The sequence below is a fragment of the Megalobrama amblycephala genome, linkage group LG6 (genome assembly GCF_018812025.1).
Source record: "Megalobrama amblycephala isolate DHTTF-2021 linkage group LG6, ASM1881202v1, whole genome shotgun sequence".
Classification (NCBI taxonomy): Eukaryota; Metazoa; Chordata; class Actinopteri; order Cypriniformes; family Xenocyprididae; genus Megalobrama; species Megalobrama amblycephala.
The window spans coordinates 30,680,118-30,701,284 of NC_063049.1; the positions used below are offsets into that span (position 1 = coordinate 30,680,118).

General features: G+C 37.7%; 1 protein-coding gene across 1 annotated transcript; it reads right to left on the reverse strand.

The window, feature by feature from the left end:
- Positions 1–65: 65 nt before the first annotated feature.
- Positions 66–19,859, reverse strand: rftn2 (raftlin family member 2). The gene is made up of 9 exons (XM_048193883.1): positions 19,321–19,859; positions 11,023–11,203; positions 9,857–9,965; positions 7,202–7,379; positions 6,348–6,566; positions 3,480–3,586; positions 3,286–3,389; positions 3,118–3,196; positions 66–1,640 (listed from the first exon to the last, which is right to left on the reverse strand). Exons 1-9 carry the CDS (start codon positions 19,457–19,459, stop codon positions 1,443–1,445), a joined length of 1,314 nt encoding a protein of 437 aa, XP_048049840.1. The 5' UTR covers positions 19,460–19,859; the 3' UTR covers positions 66–1,442.
- Positions 19,860–21,167: the final 1,308 nt, after the last annotated feature.

Here is a 21,167-nt window from a genome sequence, read left to right on the forward strand (position 1 = left end):
AAGCTTATGTGTTAGTTTTTTATGTCATGTTCAACGTAGTGACGACACAAACAGCCACGTTAATATGAGGTAAATACCCATTTAATAAAATATTACAAAAAATGGTCTGAAACATTCAAATACTACAGTTGGTAAATAATACTGATCAGTTCTGGCTTATTAGAATATAATGTTAAATATCTGAGCTCAGCTTCTGGAGTGGAGAAACATCTTGTTCAGTTTTCCATGGTATCAAAACATTTACAGCAGCTTGATAGTCTGTTTTGCAAGCTAAAATGTGCTTACTCTATTCTGCCATTCCTCAAAGAGGGATAAACATTGTCAAGGCAATATAAGACATAAGTACAATGCTTAAAATTTTACAACATACAAATGAATAGGGTGGCACAAGCAGCACCATTGCAGCTCAATATGAAAAATCCAGCCAGATAAATCTACAGTCAGTTTATACTAAACTGTATAGAGGAAGTACCCTGCTCATAGTCCTATTTCAGTTAATGAAAACTGCGTAGTTTCCACTTAATTAACATGCAAATCTGAGTGTATCACCTTTCCCTTTTGGATAGCAGAAATTCCTAGGAGATTAACATACAAATTCAACTCTAGCACCATTAAGTTAATGGCACAGATCAGATAAACAAACAACAGCATCAAGTTCTGCGTTTAGTACAGACTAGTTCATGGGGTCCCGCCTACAGTGCATATGCATTTCCCTTAAACATTTGTGTTCCAAACTGAATTGAGCATTCCTGATGTTTTGACTCAAAAGGCCTGAAAAAATCATTCCAAAAAAAAAAGTCCCAAATATGCACACTAAATAAACGTCTGCATCCTACAGAGGGGCTGTTTGGACACTCAGTTCCTGAGTTCGTCACACTGAACTGTTGCAGGTGTTAGAACAAACAACTCAATTGTCAGCTGATTTGAAGTAAAAAAGGAACAAGGAACAGGAAAATGAACAGTGAGGAAGGACACTCAGTGATAAGGAGAAAAAAAGATTTGTTGAGGTGTTGGAGCCTTTTTTCTAGTTTCTGCCGTGATGCTATTGTGCTACAAATGTGATATGAACTGTACATGTGGTGTTTGTGTTGTGCGAGTGCTGTGAAATACTGCTGTTGCAAATAACAGTGAATTTCAGTGCTGTTTTGATACTTTGTGTCAGAAAAGAGAAGGATTGCACATACTTTGTGCTTTCAATTAAAAATAAATGGGTAAAATAAAACTGACCTCTATGTTTTGGCTTGTTAAAAAAATAACTTACAAAAAGTTAAAAGTGCTATGAGTCTGTTTCTAATACAAGAATTCCAATCTCTTTGTCCTTGTGATGTGGTAAATTCTAGGGCATTGCTGCAGCTCGTAACCATCAAAGGTTTCTGTTTTAGGGTGACAGAAATTAAAAAGACAGTCACCCTAAAAAGAAATTACGTCTTTGAGTTGGTGCGTCACATACAGGTGACTTCTGCGGCCCCATCGTCCGGCTCAAATCCTCCCTCATCTAGATGGGAGAGTGCACTGGGATACCCTCCTCCAAACACAGGGAAACCGCCGATCCCCCCTGAACATGGAGACGACAGCTCTGTGTGCGCTTCCTCCACACCTCGACTCACAGAGTGACTGGACACCTCTCGCCGCGCGGATCCCTTCAGGAACAAAATCAAGAGGGTCTTAAAAAACATTGAAATAAAGCTGAAATACAATAAAATAAATATTAGATGAATAAAAAAAAAATAAAAATAGAAATGTTATTTTAGTATCATTGATATACTGTTATGGTTTTTGTTAACATTTTGAATTAGATTATTTTACTTCAATTTTAGTTAAAGGTGCCCTAGATTATGTTTTTAAAAGATGTAATATAAGTCTAAGGTGTCCCCTGAATGTGTCTGTGAAGTTTCAGATCAAAATACCCCATAGATTTTTTTTTTATTAATTTTTTTAACTGCCTATTTTGGGGCATCATTATAAACGCACCGATTTTATGCTGCGGCCCCTTTAAATCCTGTGGTCCACGCCCACAGAGCTCGCGCTTGCCTTGAACAGTGCCTTAACAAAGTTTACACAGCTAATATAACCCTCAAAATGGATCTTTACAAAGTGTTCGTCATGCATACGGCATGCATGCGTCGGATTATGTGAGTATTGTATACTGTTATATTGTTTACTTCTGATTTTGAATGAGTTTGATAGTGCTCCGTGGCTAACGGCTAATGCTACTCTGTTGGAGAGATTTATAAAGAAAGAAGTTGTGTTTATGGATTATACAGACTTTAAGTGTTTAAAAATGAAAATAGCGACGGCTCTCTTGTCTCTGTGAATACAGTAATAAACGATGGTAACTTTAACCACATTTAACAGTACATTAGCAACATGCTAACGAAACATTTAGAAAGACAGTTTACAAATGTCACTAAAAATATCATGTTATCATGGATCATGTCAGTTATTATTGCTCCATCTGCCATTTTTCACTATTGTTCTTGCTTGCTTACCTAGTCTGATGATTTGGTTGTGCACATCCAGACGTTAATACTGGCTGCCCTTGTCCAATGCCTTTTATAATGTTGGAAACGTGGGCTGGCATATGCAAATATTGGGGGCGTACACCCCGACTGTTACGTAACAGTCAGTGTTATGTTGAGATTCGCCTGTTCTTCTGAGGTCTTTTAAACAAATGAGATTTATATAAAAAGGAGGAAACAATGGAGTTTGAGACTCACTGTATGTCATTTCCATGTACTGAACTCTTGTTATTTAACTATGCCAAGATAAATTCAATTTTTCATTCGAGGGCACCTTTAAAGTTTGTAGGAGTTTTTTGTTAACACTTTACAATAAGGTCTAATTTGTTAACATTAGTTAAAACATTAACATGAACTAACAATGAAAATCTACTTTTGTTAATTCTAGTTAATAAAAATAGTTCACAGTGCATTAAGTAAGGAATAATTGGCGTCGGGCCGTTGAATTCTTAGAAAATGCACACCCGAGGTGGTAATGCGGCCATGCGGCCATGATGCGAAGCGGAGTGCCATTTAATTATTTCTGACAGACGAAATTACAAGAAAAGCAATGGGTTTGCAAATGTAATTGATTGAACTGACACTGGTAAACAGGTACCTGGTTGTGCTGCGGTACCGATTGTCCTTTGACAGGTCTTTGCAGAAAAACAACTTGCTTAGTGGCTAGATTCCCTTCACTGCAGGAGAAGAAAACGAGACCAGCTATGGAAATGGTGATAGGGTGTAAATAAACATAATTATATTGCTTGTACTGTGAGGTTCCCACCTGTCATGGCGAATGATTGGGGTGGGCAGCACACAGGTGAGCAGCCAGCCGAACTCTGCTAACGTGTGGAGCAGAGGACCATAGTCGGTCTTTACATCTGAGCCCTGAGACACAAACCAGAAACCATTAAGGAGAACATTAAAAAAAACTCTTAATGTGACAACGTTTCAAACCTTTCATACATGCAGTCACACCTCTATAACAGTCCACTGTTCTACTACAATAGTGTCATTGGCAGGTGGCGCTGTGCTTTTCTCCTCATAGACAAACAGCCCCTCTAGAGACCTGGGCACTGGCTCACCTGTAAAAACAATGAGTAAACATATACATGATACTGTAAGAAATAGTATATGACAATTCACTGCTAGATTTTTACATTATGTCTCTATGTGTACATGTATATCTGTATATTCATTTAATTGTTCAAATGCTAACATGAGGCATGAGCAGTATTAATGACTTCCTTTCAGCAAGATTACTCTGATCTGACTGTTACAAGTGGCTGATTTTAACTATTTTATTCTGATGTATCTAGTCACCCACTGAACCACAGCGCAATAATTTGTAGGTCTCATTTATTCAGTGCTGGAAGTGTGTCACTGACCTACAAAAGATAATGAAACTGAACTACTTATAAGACAGCAAGACAAATGCATGTGCACCAACATGTGTGAGAGGACAAAGAGAGTGAATGAGATTATAGAGCCAACACTGAGACAAATAGTTAATTACATTTTGAAATATATTAAAATAGAAAAGAGTTATTTTGAATTGTAATAATATGTCACAATATTAATTTATTTATATTTTTGATTAAATAAATGAAGAGCCCCGCATGACATGGGGACAAAGATATATATCATGGCCACGAATTAAGAATTTGTTTCCATGATTTATTCCCTTGTTTTAGTAAATTGTGGCCATTCTGAACTAATTCGTTAACTCGATTTAACTAAAACGAGAGAACGAACTAGAACAACGTGGCCATGATGATTTAGTAAATCGAGGCAATGAATTATTATACTGTGTGCACAATTTACTTAAAGGGTTAGTTCACCCAAAAATTAATTATGTCATTAATGACTCACTCTCATGTTGTTCCAAACCCGTAAGATCTCTGTTCATCTTTGGAACACAGTTTAAGATATTTTAGATTTAGTCCAAGAGCTTTCTGTCCCTCCATTCAAAGTGTATGTACGGTATACTGTCCATGTCCAGAAAGGTAATAAAAACATCCATCAAAGTAGTCCATGTGACATCAGAGGGTTAGTTAGAATTTGTTGAAGCATCGAAAATACATTTTGGTCCAAAAATAACAAAAACTGCGACTTTATTCAGCATTGTATTCTCTTCCGGAATCCTTTCCATTGAATTGATTCCATTGAATCCTTTCATCTGTCGGCGTTGGTAATGCACTTTTATGTCACCGTGGTTGTTTTTGGCGATTAGGACATCCGCAACATTTTGAAGCATCAAAAATACATTTTGGTCCAAAAATAACAAAAACTACGATTTTATTCTTATTGGTGCATTACCGCCCCCTTCTGCTCCGGAGTGTGGTTCACGACTCCGCAGTGACGCTGTTGATGTAAGACGCTGATGATGTGTTATCTAGTGCGCCAGAGCTTCGTTTACAGTCTGAGGGAGACGCACGCTGTATTCAAGCTATTCTACATTGTTTGTATTTTGGTATTGCTATATTTTTTAAAATGGTGCGTAAGTGTGCATGTCACGGATGTCCTAATCGCCAAAAACAACAACGTAAAAGTGCATTACCAATGCCGACAGATGAAAGGATTCAATGGAATCAATTCAATGGAAAGGATTCCGGAAGAGAATACAATGCTGAATAAAGTCGTAGTTTTTGTTATTTTTGGACCAAAATGTATTTTCAATGCTTCAAAAACTTCTAACTAACCCACTGATGTCACATGGACTACTTTGATGATGTTTTTATTACCTTTCTGGACATGGACAGTCTACCGTACATACACTTTCAATGGAGGGACAGAAAGCTCTCGGACTAAATCTAAAAGATCTTAAACTGTGTTCCGAAGATGAACGGAGGTCTTACAGGTTTGAACGACATGAGGGTGAGTCATTAATGACATAATTTTCATTTTTGGGTGAACTAACCCTTTAAAACAAGGGAACAAATTAATATAACATGCTGACTAGGGTTGTAATGATATCCTCATGTCACGATTCGATACTGAACTCACAATACAATATTATTGTGATACTCCAAGACTTATGGTAAAAGGTTAACAAAAAATGTACTGCTAAATGCTAAATTTGATATTACATTGGGGGTGGAAATGAATAGTTTTGGACTTGGTGCTGGTAACCCAGTGCACAGGACAATGGTGACTCCAGAATAAAAATATTCATGATTCTGAAGCTGAAAATACAGAATTATTTTAGATGAATATGTTTGCACTCTGTCACTGACTAGATCTATTTAAAATAATGTTAAATACTATTTGTTACCTTACGTTACCATTTTTTACTGGTAACATAAGACATTTGACATTATCAGGACCCACAAATATTCCCCCATTGCATTAGTATACATTATATTCAACATTATTTATTGTAGTTTAATGTAGTACTGACACTAAAACTCTGTAAGCTGATAACATACAGACACAAACATACATACAGAGAGTATAGAGAGAGTGAGCCCAGATGTCTCAAACACTCACACACACATACATCTGATTTAGCTCCTATTAGCCTGGTGCGAAACAGGAAGCACGGTCGTGAGGTTAGGGATGTGAGCTCTAAATTTAGTTCTGGTGGGAGACGGGAGACGGGAAACATGGCTTTAGTTAAAGCCAGAGAGATGTGGAGGGTTTAAAAAGATGAGGATGAAGAACATGAATTCTGAGAATGAAAAGATGTACATGGAGAAAATTAAGTTTAATGACTTTTTTGAGAAGAGCTAAAGAGGATGTTGATATTTTTCTTTCACAATCCGATAACACAAACATGTCAGGCAGATGAACAACCAGCTCAAGGAATCACCTCAAATGACAGTCAAAAATCTGTCGGAGAACTACCTTTAGGTGTGTCCCAGTATACGAAGGAGTCGACCAGTGACCAGCCCTTGCGGTAGTAAGTTGCGGTCAGTTCCAGCCAATCAGCTTCCAGGGCACTGACAACTTGACCCTTTCTGGACACGCGCATGGACAGCGCCCCCTGGTGGTAACAGCAGGCGAGAGAGTCCAGCGGGGCACAGCCCGGAGCCCAGGAGTGAAACAGCACCAACAATCTCAGGTCTGAAAACAACAGTGACAGTCACACATTTTGTATGACAAATGCAAAATAGAATGCAAGCTCAAACTTACTAACATATTTCACTAAAACAAGTCAATGATCATTGCTTCGGGCAACATTTTTATTAGGTCAAACTAGCAGTCCGTTGACCATAAAGAATCAGTCTAATGGGGCAGAGAAATGAGGTACAATACTTGTGTTAAGACGCTAACAGCCTCTGACTGATCTTAATCTCACATGTGGCCACAAAATGGTTGGCATGGAGAATCGAGCGGTTGGTATGATGCCCAGAGGGTGAGGAGGCACTGCGGCTCCACAGAGGGCAAAGATATAACAGGGTTAAAACTAAATTAAACTGACACCACTCAGGATAAACTGAAGAGGAAAAAAATAAGGTCACATAAAGGTTATACAGACTGTTTATTATTTTAACAATTTTATGCTAAATAAGAAATAACTTCACTTGCAAAATAAAAATTAGCTTTCTGATTCTAGACTGAAATATGACAGGTTCTTCAAATCATGCATTATAGTCTATCTGTGCAGTCAAACATCACTGTTTATCCGATTTAAAATGATAAAAAAAAAATCATTGTTTAATGATTTAGACTTTAATGAGATTAGCGGAAATACTCACCTGGGCTGTAGCCACGGCCCTCTAGATCCCCATCTCCGGGCGGCGTGCGAGGTGGGGTGCGGGATGGGGAGCGGCAGCCCCTCCTGGGACTGGGCAGTCTACCGTTACACCCCCCTCCTCCAGCCTGCTGAAGCACCGATCCCACAAACCTTACACCACCCCGGGCATAGCTGTTCACCTGAGGATGCAGACAAAACACATATGGTTAAGTAATATGAGTCAGTATGTCTAAACCCTCCAAGAGGAACAGAAATTTATGCCAATACATTTTTGCAAAGAAAGACCTTGGACACTTAAAGTCAGCCTGAAATGAAAATTCACCCCATCTGTCTTTTAAATGCATGTTATTGATCTTATTGTGAACAACCTTTTTGAGCTTGTAATTTTGAATCAAAATGTCATAATTTGATATGTTGTCATAGCTTTTCCAATCATTTAGTCTGCTTAAAGGATTAGTTCACTTTCAAATGAAAATTACCCCAAGCTTTACTCACCCTCAAGCCATCCTAGGTGCATATGACTTTCTTCTTTCTGATGAACACAACTAAAGTTATATTAATAAATATCCTGACGCATCCAAGCTTTATAATGGCAGTGAATGGGACCAACGAGTATGAAGCTTAAGAAAGTGCATCCATCCATTATAAACATATTCCACACGGCTCTGGGTGGGGGATAATAAAGGCCTTCTGAGGTGAAACAATGCATTTGTGTAAGAAAAATATCCATATTTAACAAGTTATAAAGTAAAATATCTAGCTTTCACCAGTCCGCCTTCTGTATTCAACTTAGAAGAAAGTGTAACGCCTGTTGGTTCAAAATGCTTACACTACATCCTACGCCTTCCGTATTCAACTTACGAAAAAAGCTTAACTGACGCGACGCCAGTTACGCTTTCTTCTTAAGTTATATCGAAGGTGGTCTGGCGGAAGCTAGATATTTTACTTTATAACTTGTTAAAGGTGCCCTAGATTCAAAAATTGAATTTACCTCGGCATAGTTAAATAACAAGAGTTCAGTACATGGAAAAGACATACAGTGAGTCTCAAACTCCATTGTTTCCTCCTTCTTATATAAATCTCATTTGTTTAAAAGACCTCCGAAGAACAGGCGAATCTCAACATAACACCGACTGTTACGTAACAGGCGGGGTGTACGCCCCCAATATTTGCATATGCCATCCCATGATTGAGGCATTAGACAAGGGCAGCCAGTATTAACGTCTGGATCTGTGCACAGCTGAATCATCAGACTAGGTAAGCAAGCAAGGACAATAGGAAAAAATGGCAGATGGAGCAATAATAACTGACATGATCCATGATAACATGATATTTTTAGTGACATCTGTAAACTGTCTTTCTAAATGTTTCGTTAGCATGTTGCTAATGTACTGTTAAATGTGGTTAAAGTTACCATCGTTTCTTACTGTATTCATGGAGACAAGAGAGTCGTCGCTATTTTCATTTTTAAACACTTGCAGTCTGTATAATGCATAAACACAACTTCATTCTTTATAAATCTCTCCAACAGTGTAGCATTAGCCGTTAGCCACGGAGCATAGCCTCAAACTCATTCAGAATCAATGTAAACATCAAAATAAACGCTGTACTTACGCGATTAGACATGCTGCATGACGAACACTTTGTAAAGATCCATTTTGAGGGTTATATTAGCCGTTTGAACTTTTTTTATGTTGTTTAAGGCAAGCGCGAGCTCTTGGGGCGTGAAGCATGAGAATTAAAGGGCCAGTGAATAGGCAGTTAAAAAAATGAATAAAAAAAAAAAAAATCTATGGGGTATTTTGAGCTGAAACTTCACAGACACATTCAGGGGACACCTTAGACTTATATTACATCTTTTAAAAAAAAGTTCTAGGGCACCTTTAAAAATGGATATATTTCTTACACAAATGCATTGCTACGCTTCAGAAGGCCTTTATTATTTATTAATATATCTCCGATTGTGTTCATCAGAAAGAAGAAAGTCATATACACCTAGGATGGCTTGAGGATGAGTAAAGCTTGGGGGTAATTTTCATTTTAAAGTGAACTAATCTTTTAAACCCCATCCATTTCATACAATTTAAGTGTCCAAGCTCACAATCAGATTGGCCTCCAACCAATCAACAAACAACAGATAGAACGTCCCAACCCCTACATTTTCATCTTTTCCAATAATCCATTATACTCGGATGTACTCTACAATACAGAAGAAAATCTGTCACTTTTTCCATTACAATTGCCAGACATCATGCGTTTTATTACTTCAGTCAGTATTACTTTTTGGTAGATCTGATTACGAGTTTGCTTTTGATTGTAAAAAAGTCTGGCATCAAAAAAAAGAAAAAGAAAAAGAAAAAAAAAAGAAGGTATCTATAAACAGCACATTCTATGTACATGCACAGAAAAGTACTTTAATGAAAAATGTATTAATATTGCAATTACAATACCAAGGGAAAGAAAGACAATCATGATTATTATAATGGTGCAGCCCTATTAAATATAGCTAGCAAATATAGAGGCGGTTGTGCATTGTTCGACCTATTTATTTTTGTAAAAGCAACTTACCTAAACAAACGTAAACATTTAATGAAAAAAAGTAAACATTATTTCTAGTAAATATAAAAATACATGGCTAAAATAAACATTTACAGACCCTGTCTATGAGCAGTCTCACTGTGTCACTGGTCAGAGATTCTCCGGGCAGTGGCCACTCCTCCACTCGCAACACTGGCAAGCTGTCAATCATCGGCACTGCGTGATTACTGCAACCACACAACACAAACAAACACACATCAATTAAGGCAGTTGTGTTGTAAATTCACTGCATGAAAACATTATGCATATTTTATAATTGCTGACATTCGCTATTCTTCACATGTCCTCCATTAGCAAAGTATAAATTTGCTGAGAGGTTTAACCCTTCTGACCCCAACTGACTGCATCAGCTGTCCGAATGTCAGTGATTTAACAGACAGCGGTTCTGTATGAAGCCAACACTAAAACAGATTTCAGACATGCACCATAACATTCAACTGAGCTGATTCAAGTGAGCTTTAGATGCAAGCAAACATTTAATGACAACAATGCTTACTTCTTGGCACACATAGGTTCATTAAAAAGCCATATATAAATAAATTCCTGTCAAGCCTATTTCTAGTACATCAGATAGCATTCAAGCATTCACTGAATCACACAGACAGTACTGCTGGGGTATCACAGGAAGCAAAAATACTTCTATGCTGCTTTCCTTTAAGAAATGACAAGATGTAGGCATTTTAGTAGACAGGAAGTTAAGCAAACAATGGATGTAGATATGTCTGGATGCCACTGCCTGAGAAGGCAGCTTTTTGTGGGTTTCATTGCCATTGTCTCAAGCTTATGCTGACTGGATGCAGACATCATTCACACAGCATTACACAGCTCAGTGTTTTTCACACCACAGTACTGTTAACACGCTACGACTGTCCCAGACTTTACTTTTGAATAATTTATTGTCACCTAAAGCATCATAGTTGAAATTAGCCTGTCCCGTTCATCCACTGCTGCTTTACTGGTTCTCATTGGTTGCTGAAAAACTGCACTGTTGTCAGGGCTTTCTTATAACTTAAACTGAATCCACATCTGCACCCCAGTCTGACTTCACACAAGCCCCACCCACTCTAGCTAGACTGTCTGACCTCCCACTACAGATCTCATTAAATATTCATGCTGACTCATTAAAAGTTAATTATTATTTACTTGGAAGGAGCTGGTCTGGGGTTTTGGGGGTACAGGGGGTGCATTGATGAGGTATGGAGACGTTTACATGATAAATATTACCTGGATCGTGGGCGGACCAGAATGGCCCGGTAGAGCAGGCTGCAGGGCAGAAAGCGGGTCCGGCCCACTGAGAGGATGATGGGATGCAGGGCGGCCAGTACATAGCCTTGGGTGTAGTAGGACTGTAGGGCATGGGGCAGCTCGCACAGCGAGGATAAATACTGCACCGTAGGCCGACTGCCTGTGGAACACAGCGGAACCAAAACTTACAATACACTCAGTGAAAACCATCATTTACTGCTAAAAGACACTGGCAGAATCCCATAAGCTGTGCTAATATTATGAAGACATGATGAAAATATTATGACGCTACAGTTTTCCGCAGCTTATTTTGACCAAGAGCCACCCATTTAGACAGTAAAGGGTTATCTGATAGACATGTAAAGTGACCAGTCACAGTTTAGTATCTGTGGGTAGTTAAATTTTAGGGGCGAGCAAATGTGAGCAAACTTTTTTCCTACTCCTGAAAATTGAGTTAAGAACAAGAAATTTGAGAAAGCGCCATTTCAGTGTCCAATATACAGCTCATAAGAGGTCCATCTGGGTCTCATGGTTCACCACAGGTGATATTATATTACACTATAAACATTTTTCCGACATGACACTGACATATACACTACCGTTCAAATGTTTTTGAAAGAAGTTTCTAATGTTCACCAAGGCTGCATATATTTGATCAAACATCCAGTAAAAACTTATTGAAATTATTATTAAATAACTTATCTACTTTAATATATTTTAAAATGTAATTTATTCGAGTGATGGGTGATGGCAAAGCTGAATTTTTTTTAGCAGCCATTCCTCCAGTCTGTAGTGTCTATATTGTATTTTATATACACACACACACTTATTATTATAAAACATATTTAATCTTGTATTTTAAATAGATGTTGCTAATATTTTGTGGAAACTATGATGCAATTTTCAGGATTCTTTGAAAAATAGTTAAAAATAAAGTTAAAAACCAGCATTTATTTGAAATACAGGATTAAATACAGCCAATTTAATGTGTCCTTGCTGAATAAACAGCAAGTTTTAATGACTTAATTTTAATTTGACTAAAAATGGCTGAATTTACAATTTGAAAATGTCAATAAAACTGACATTTTATGTAATTAATATAATATAATATGTAATTAATTTTTTTTATCATTACTTTTAGGTATTTAATGATTTGAATACCTAAAAGTAGTGATAAAATCATTTTAATTACATATTATATTTGACCTATTTGTACAAATTTATATGCATAACTATTAAAAAAGGCTACTAAAGTCCAAATTTGTGTCAAGTCAACCACTATTTGTATGATTGCACACTGTTGCTGCCCATTTACAGTCAGTGTTACATTTTCAAGTTTCATTCCACTTAAGATGCTGTCTATGTAGGCAGCAAACAGCAAGGCCGGCCACTAAGTTTTGGAACAGAGCCTATGTCAAACACTTTAGTAACGCTTACTGCCATTATAAAGCTCGGATGCGTCAGGATATTTATTAATATTACTCAGATTGTGTTCTTCAGAAAGAAAAGAAGTCACATAAACCTAGAATGGCTTGAGGGTGAGTAAAGCTTGGGCTAATTTTCATTTGAAGTGAACTAATCCTTTAAGGTTTCTCTAAGCGGCTCTTCAATAGCGTGCTACCGTTTAGTTGGCTTCTCTTCTTCCTGTCTGCAGCCTCTGACAGAAGATCACCCTGACGTCTCCCTCCTCTCCCCCAACCCCCCAACACACTTCCTGTGTCCACAAAGAGCTGCTGTTCACAGGGAGGCCTGGCCCCATGCCACACACACTCAGCCTCACAAACACAACATTCCACCACACACAACACAAACATACTCACGCAAACATTCAGTCTTTCGGTTCCCACACTGGAGCAGACCCGAATTTTAAACTTCACATGGGAGATGATCTCTCGGATCAAATATCTTCTCAAACAGTAAACAGCTGAATGAGAACGAGTTTTCTATTCTCATCCAAGTCTGATTTGGCAGCTACCTGAAAGTTTCATCATCCGAGTGTCTGTGGCCAATAAAGGGCTTTGACAGGCACGTACTCATGTCCGTCCTTCACACCTGAGCTTCAGAGACGTGTCATGGACACAACCACCCCCAGGAGCTGGGGAAAGCGTTGGCTCTTTCACAGAGATGCAGACCTAAGAAAGGCCTGCAATTTGTCCCAAACCCTCCGAACCCCCCTCCTGTCAACTCTCACACAGAGGCCTCTGTTCTCCATAGAGACAGACAGAGAGAGAGAGACTGTGTGTGTGTGTGTGTGTGTGTGTGTGTGTGTCGTTTATAAAAAAGAGAATAAGCAGAATGGATGAATAAAAAGAAAAGGGGGTGAGAAGAAGACATGAAGGAGGAAACTGAAGAAAGAAAAGAAGAGTTTGAAGGTGTGAAAGCTGCAGAAGGAAAATGAGAACCAGATAGACTGGGAAATGAGAGGGAGAAAGAGGAGGTAGAGGGAAGGAATTTATGGGATATTTTATGACCCAGAAAGGGTTTAGGGGAAAAAGATGTCTTGTAGACTTTATGAGAATGTGAAAGAAATGTGGCAAAATGTGCAGAATTTTAATCAAATATTCCAGCAGTTCATTACAACAGCATGGTGATGTTATATATTTCACCCCAAAATCAAAATATTTATAAACAGGCATCGGTTTTGTTTTGCATTAAGAAAAAGCATATTTATTTAATAATTTGTTTTAGGCATAGCAGTATTTGCTGTATTGAATTTTGTTCCGATTTAAAATTTTTAAAAAGTGCTTACCTTCCATCAAAAAATAATGTTGCATGCAATGCCTAAAACAGGATTTATTTTTATTATTAACATATTTATTTACAAAACTTGTTTCTTCCTTTTATTGCTTATATTGGTATGAAAGACATGTTTTCACCCAGCAAAATATTGCAAGGTTATAGTACTTAATTTCATTTACATTCCTTAAAATAACCAGATTAACCAGTCTTGCAAGATTAAATTACAATGACTGGAAAATCATTTTAATACTCATAAATCCAAAGCATGCCAGTATGAGATTAACCAAAAGGGAGATTATACCAACATATCCCACATGGAGTATGACTAACTATAATGTTGTATGCTATTTTAAAGAAAAAAAAAAAAAAAAATTGTCATTATATATTTGTTCACTTAAAGAGGTGGTGAGACCAAATTTTATTTATGGGTGAACTAACCCTTTAAGAATACCAATGACCCCTAAATGGACAGGAAAATTCATGAAGGTTTTTCAAATGGTGATTTAAGGCCAAAATGAGACATTGAAACTAATCCTGTTTTCGACTTGACAGTGATGAAACAGATCCAAGGTAGAGATTAAGGCCACTCGTAATTCTGTCTGCTGTCTCTGCAACATGAACATCTGGCCTTCTACAACCAAACATCCAAATTAAGCATCAAGATCCTGTACATGTAAAAAAATTAGACATTTTTGCATTTTAATTTAATAATTAAATAGTACTTGACATACATTCTTTTATACCTAAAAAAAATATATATTTTCTCTACCCTGTCAATCTCCTATGCTGTTGACATACAGTGCAGGCTTCCAGGTTCTACGTCTGAACACTGGCTCAGTATTGGCTGACGCTGTAGCATGCGTTGTGCTGCTCACGCAGGAGCCGGCCAATAATGAGCCGGCGTTCTGACATAGAACACGGAAGCTCTGCACTGTGTTTACAACGTAAACAGCATAGGAGATTGACAGGGTAGAGAAGAAATTGTTGAGTAAAGTCCGTATTTTTGTTTTGTTTTTATGCACAAAAAGTATTCTCGTCGCTTCACAAAATTAAAGGTGCCCTAGAATCAGAATTTGAATTTACCTCTGCATAGTTAAATAACAGTACATGGAAAAGACATACATTGAGTTTCAAACCCCATTGTTTCCTCCTTCTTATGTAAATCTCATTTGTTTAAAAGACTTCCGGAAAAAACTCGGATCTCAACATAACACCGACTGTTACGTAACAGTCGGGATCATTAATATGTACGACCCCAATATTTGCATAATGCCAGCCCATTCGACGCATTAGACAAGGAAAGGCAGTATTAACGGCTGGATCTGTGCACAGACAAGGTAAGCAAGCAAGAACAACAGCGAAAAATGGCAGATGGAGCAATAATAACTGACATGATCCATGATATCATGATATTTTTAGTGATATTTGTAAATTGTCTTTCTAAATGTTTCATTAGCATGTTGCTAATGTACTGTTAAATGTGGATAAAGTTACCATCGTCTCTTACTGTATTCACGGAGACGAGAGAGCCGTCGCTATTTTCATTTTTAAACACGTGCAGTCTGTATAATGCATAAACACAACTTCATTCTTTATAAATCTCTCCAACAGTGTAGCATTAGCCCGTTAGCCACAGAGCATATAGCCTCAAACTCACACAGAATCAAACGTAACCATCTAAATAAATACTTTACTCACATAATTCGAAGCATGCATACAGCATACATGACGAACATCTTGTAAAGATCCATTTGAGGGTTATATTAGCTGTGTGAACTTTGATTATGCGATGTATATATAGTCGAGAGCTCATGGGGCAGAGGAAGCGCATCTCTTAAAGGGGCGGCGCGCTGAAAAAAAATCAGTGCATAGTTAATGATGCCCCAAAATAGGCAGTTAAAAAAATTAATTAAAAAAAATCTATGGGGTATTTTGAGCTGAAACTTCACAGACACATTCAGGGGACACCTAGGACTTATATTACATCTTGTAAAAAAACAATCTAGGGCACCTTTAAAGTTGAACCACTGTAGTCACGTTGTCTTAAATTTTTATCAAATTTCAATTTTGAATTTTATCAAAAATATTTTAATTTGTGTTCTGAAGATGAACGAAGGTCTTACAGGTGTGGAACGACATGAGGGTGCGTAATTAATGACAGAAATTTCATTTTTGGGTGAACTAACCCTTTAAGCATGTCTCATCCAAATGATACATAATTGAGTATCCAAGAGAGCCACACCAAACCTTGGACCTTTCCAGAAACCAAGAAAGAGGAAGCACCCTACAGGAATTTCCTTTAGCTTTCCTCTTGAACAACAACCTCTAAAGTTATTTGACTACAGTTTACACATTACAGCCCTACACTCTGTTCTTTATAGCCATCTATGGGTCCAATGAAGACCATTAACATCCATGGAATCTTTCTATTCGACAATATTCTTTAGATTATTAAAATGTTCTTTAAAGTAACACTAAGAAAAAAAATAATAATGGGAACCCAAATGGAGGAACCCAAACCTTCTATGACATCGCTGTGAAAACCTCATTTTGGAACCTCTGTTTTTAAGAGAGTAGAAACCAGCTTTGTGCCTGTCCTGACATGAGATGCAGGACAAGACAGGTTCAAGTGAAGAGAGCATGCATGGAGTATGCAAGCTAACAACAACTGTGGTATTTTTTCAAGTGATACACTTCTACCATGATTTTAGGTAGAGATAGGTGTACTTTTCAAGCTCAGGCCTTGCAAATGGCTGCAAAGAAGAACCGAGTCAAAAGGTATAGCCACATCATCTCATAACCCTTCAAACACTCACAGGAACACAGCCGAGGTGGAGTTTCCACAGGTTACATTCGATAGAGCGAGGCAAAGGAGCACAGCCTGTGATGCAGATCTGTCTAAATAATGTGAGCGCTCTGGTGAGCAATGTCAGACACCGTCGCTTCAGGCATCTGTACACCAGGTGTTCTCAGGAATGAAAGGCTGGAATAAAAGGAGAAGCTCACATGCCAATTGACTTCTCCCTCAAATCTCCCACACCCACAGACATGTTTGTTCAGATAAAGTACAATTTATGACTGAAGATGTGTTGTATTAAAATACAACTTATTTTTCTGTTATTATTGAGGCATTTCACATTGACATTTATGGAAATAATCTGAAACAATCCAGGTAGCCTGCTGATTTAGCTCAGTTTCAGCTCAGTTTCAGCTCAGTTTCAGAGAGAGCAAATAACTTGCCTCTAATCTTCTAAAGTAATGGATTTGAGACCTGGGCAGGTGGAGACACATGACCTGCATACTCAACATATCTACACTACCATCACAAAACAATGATTTTAAATGTCTGTGCGACCACCAACTAGATTCATTTTGATATATTTCTAGTCATATCTAGTCATATAATTGTGTTAATCCCCTTAAATTTTTTTTTTTTTTTTCCAAGTTAATCCAAATTTAGTTTTAGGAAAAAATTGTCTTAAATATCTTTAGATTCTTTTAGATGGTTTTCACCATGAAAATAGCCAAAGAAGCTGGCATGGCATTAAAAACAAAGTAACGGACTGTAGTGTAATACTTGACTATTCTATGTACATCTCATTTCCCATCATTTTATAGTGCTGTGAGGCTGCTGCTATCAGTTAATCTGCTGCTTTGTTCCTCAGGATTTAAATTTGACCATTTAAGTTTGTACAGTTTTGTCATTAATGAAAATAGTTCCAACGCACATACTAAAATATGGTCTGGAGCAGTGTACATGAGTGAAACGGACCGAATGAAGTTTCCTCTCCACGCTTAAAGGATTAGTTCACTTTCAAATTAAAATTTCCTGATCATTTACTCACCCACATATCACCCAAGATGTTCATGTCTTTCTTTCTTCAGTCGAAAAGAAATTAAGGTTTTTGATGAAAACATTCCAGGATTTTTCTCCATATAGTGGACTTCAATGAATCCCAAACGGTTGAAGGTCAAAATTACAGTTTCATTGCAGCTTTAAAGCGTTCTACACGATCCCAGACGAGGAATAAGGGTCTTATCTAGAGAAACCATCGCTCATTTTCTAAAAAAAAAATTAAAAATGTATTCATTTTAACCATAAATGCTCATCTTGAACTAGCTCTCTTCTTCTTCTTCTTCTTCTTCTTCTCTATTTGAATTCCAGCAGTGTAGACGCTGCTAAGTGTATTACTGACCTCCTCAGGTCAAAGTTTGAACTAAATTGTCATATACAATATGCTAGTGCAAGTATATAATAATTAGTTCAAACTTTGACCTGTGGAGGGCAGTAATACAGTATACAACAATACGTCTACACTGCCGGAATTCTAATAAAGAAGAAGAAGAAGAAGAAGAAGAAGAGAGCTAGTTCAAGATGAGCATTTATGGTTAAAACGTATATTATTTATTTTTTTTTTAGAAAATGAGCGATATTTCTCTAGATAAGACCCTTATTCCTCATCTGGGATCGTGTAGAACGCTTTGAAGCTACAATGAAACTGTAATTTTGTAATTTTTCTCCACTATATGGAGAAAAATCCTGGAATGTTTTCATCATCAAACTTAATTTCTTTTCAACTGAAGAGAGAAGGACATAAACATCTTGGATGACATGGGGGTGAGTAAATTATCAGGAAAATTTAATTTGAAAGTGAACTAATCCTTTAAAGCGTTCTGTAATCACTCCAGCTATTCCAAATCCATTACGGGTTTTTATTTCTCGCTGCCGGCTGGCTAGAGACAGAAACCCGCACCAACTTTCAAACAGTCTGCTTTTCCTCCAGGCAAAATTACACAACACAACAATAATACACTATACTATACTATACTATACTGTAAATGTAGGCAGCACTGAGTAAGAATGTACATGGTTCCTTCAAACCAAGAAAAAAGGTGCTTCTGGGAAATTCAGTGAGTGGAAACTGTTGCACGGAGGGAGTCAGTGTGAATGTCATCTTGTGGAACAGGCGCGGGTGAGCTGCTGTCTGTCTGTCTGTTGTGTCTCAGACGCCGTTAATGGAGGTAAAAAAAAACCTGACCTATTTCCACATGCGATATGTGGCTTCAGCACTGTTGCTGGGTAAAACGGAATAAGCTCTCACAAACTCCAATATCATATGAGCTGCCTGCCAAGGGGCATTTTTTGGGCATCACTGGCACGTGCCATTATTATCTAGCCAGGCAGATTACTAGGTTGTGAGACAGCCGAAATAACTGGATTCTCATAATTTCTCATTCATTTACACCCTTGCAAAACGAAAAAGTACCATGCAAGGCGCAAGTTTCAACAACAACAACAACAACAAAAAATACCATTCTTACTGAGTTATTGTTGGTAGGCTACTCTAAAAAAGCTTTCAGTTGTCAGTTTGTTTAGGGTTTAGTTTATTTTTAATACTAAGTTAATGCAGTTTTATTGTAGTAAGAATAACGGAAACAACTAACTTAGTATTTTGATGGAAACTAAAGTTACCATGGCATTTTTTTTTTGTAAGCGAACATCACATCCAAACTTTTGTTTACTGAACTGTGCTGTACCTTCCAAACTGAAGTCCAGAAGCACATACTCGTACACGGAGTCTGTTTTGGTCTCGACCTGTGGTCTCTTTAAAGTGGAGTAGATTTTCCCCGGGCTGCTGTCCTCCGGGTCCTCCAGTTTCCGTAGTCCGCATCCCATTATAACGGGATCTCCAGCACACGCAAGGCCGGACACGGGGCGACCCACTCGGCCACAAACTCAGAAGACTCCCGCTCCTGTGCTTAGTGGGTTTGCTCCATATTCCAACAACTTAATCCTTTGGGAGTGGCACTGAACCGAGGATGACGTGCAAGTGTGTCCGATCCCCTTTTAGAAAACGGCTTAAGTCTAAATGAACGAGCAAAGATCACCAAGTCCTCCAGCGAGAGGGTTTATGAAACAAAATACTTTCTGAAGTTGATGTGCAGTAATTAAATCCAGATTGTTTTCCCTTAAAACCTCTACCAGAAAAAACACATCACATCCAGTCTCCCTGAATGACCGCGAAATAATAAAGCTAAAGTTGTAGTAGGCTGGAAGCGTGCTGAAATTAATGAGAGGGCGTGGCGAAGGAAGAACGGGATTGCTGAATAATTAATCAGGGCGGGGCTGCATATTAATCAGGAGGAGGGGCGTGAATAAACCAAATGTTAACGCAGAAAACACGTTCCACTAACTACAGTAAGATTCTCAACTCTTAACGTATATGAAACATGTTTTAACTCACAAATGAACATTTTCAGACATAGAGATTAAGAAAGAGAACTTATAATTATATCACTTATTAAAACATATTTAGATAATAGCAGAATGAACTTTGCAGTTTTAATTTTATTCTATAATTATTAAAATTATGTTTTCTATAATTATTAATAATTGCTTTATTAAAGAATGGAATAGTCCTTTTTTCCTCCACAACCATAATTCATTCTTCCATCAGTTCTCCAGATCGCTTTTATCCTTTTTGCAGGGTCACAGGGATTCTGGAGCCTATACTTCATAATCATTTTAAAATGAATTGGTGAATAGTTAATACTAAATTCAGCAGTGAAGCAAATGGCGTTTAGGTCACTTTCTGGCACTCTGACATTGTAAAGCAGGGATGGAAACTCTATAAAGTGACTTGAAACCACTTTAAGTGAAGACCGTAGCAGTAGAAACATCTGTTCAAACTACGTGGTGAGCTAAATTTGTTCACCATACAAAACTTGAGGAACTGAATAGAAAATTATATGTATGAGCGTAAGCGAGAGAGTATTTTTTAAAGATCAATGTCTAAAATACTTAATTTACTAACCACATGGTAATTTATTTAAAGACATTTCTTTTAAGTATTATTGTATTTCATATGCTCATGGCATTCATAATTTCATTTTAGTTCAGTTTGAAGTCTACAGACTTACGGAAGGGAGATATTGTGTCATGTGTGGGCCTTACTGTGTGTCGGCAGCCATAATGCAGTCCTAATGTTGAGGGGGTGTTTACAGGGCATCTGGATCTTATTTGTGCATTTAATAAGTAGCACACGACTGAAGCACAAACCTGGACCTGCACCATGTGACTGAAAAACAAAGATAACACCTTTTCTCTTACATAAGCAATAAGAGCATTTTGTTAATAAAATAGAGCAACGAGAGAGAAGGAAGGAAGGAGGCCTCTAAATAAGGGGAGCAGAGGAAAGCTAAGAGACACAACTCAGATCCCTCAATGTGTGTATGTGCCTCTATTTTTACACATTTCTCTGAGTCAGAATTCACCCAGGCTAAAGCGGAACAAAAAAACAAAACATGAAACTACCAAAGTAGCTCGCTACTGTACCACCTGTCAACCTTACAGCTGAAAACAATACCCACCTGCTGGCCGTGAC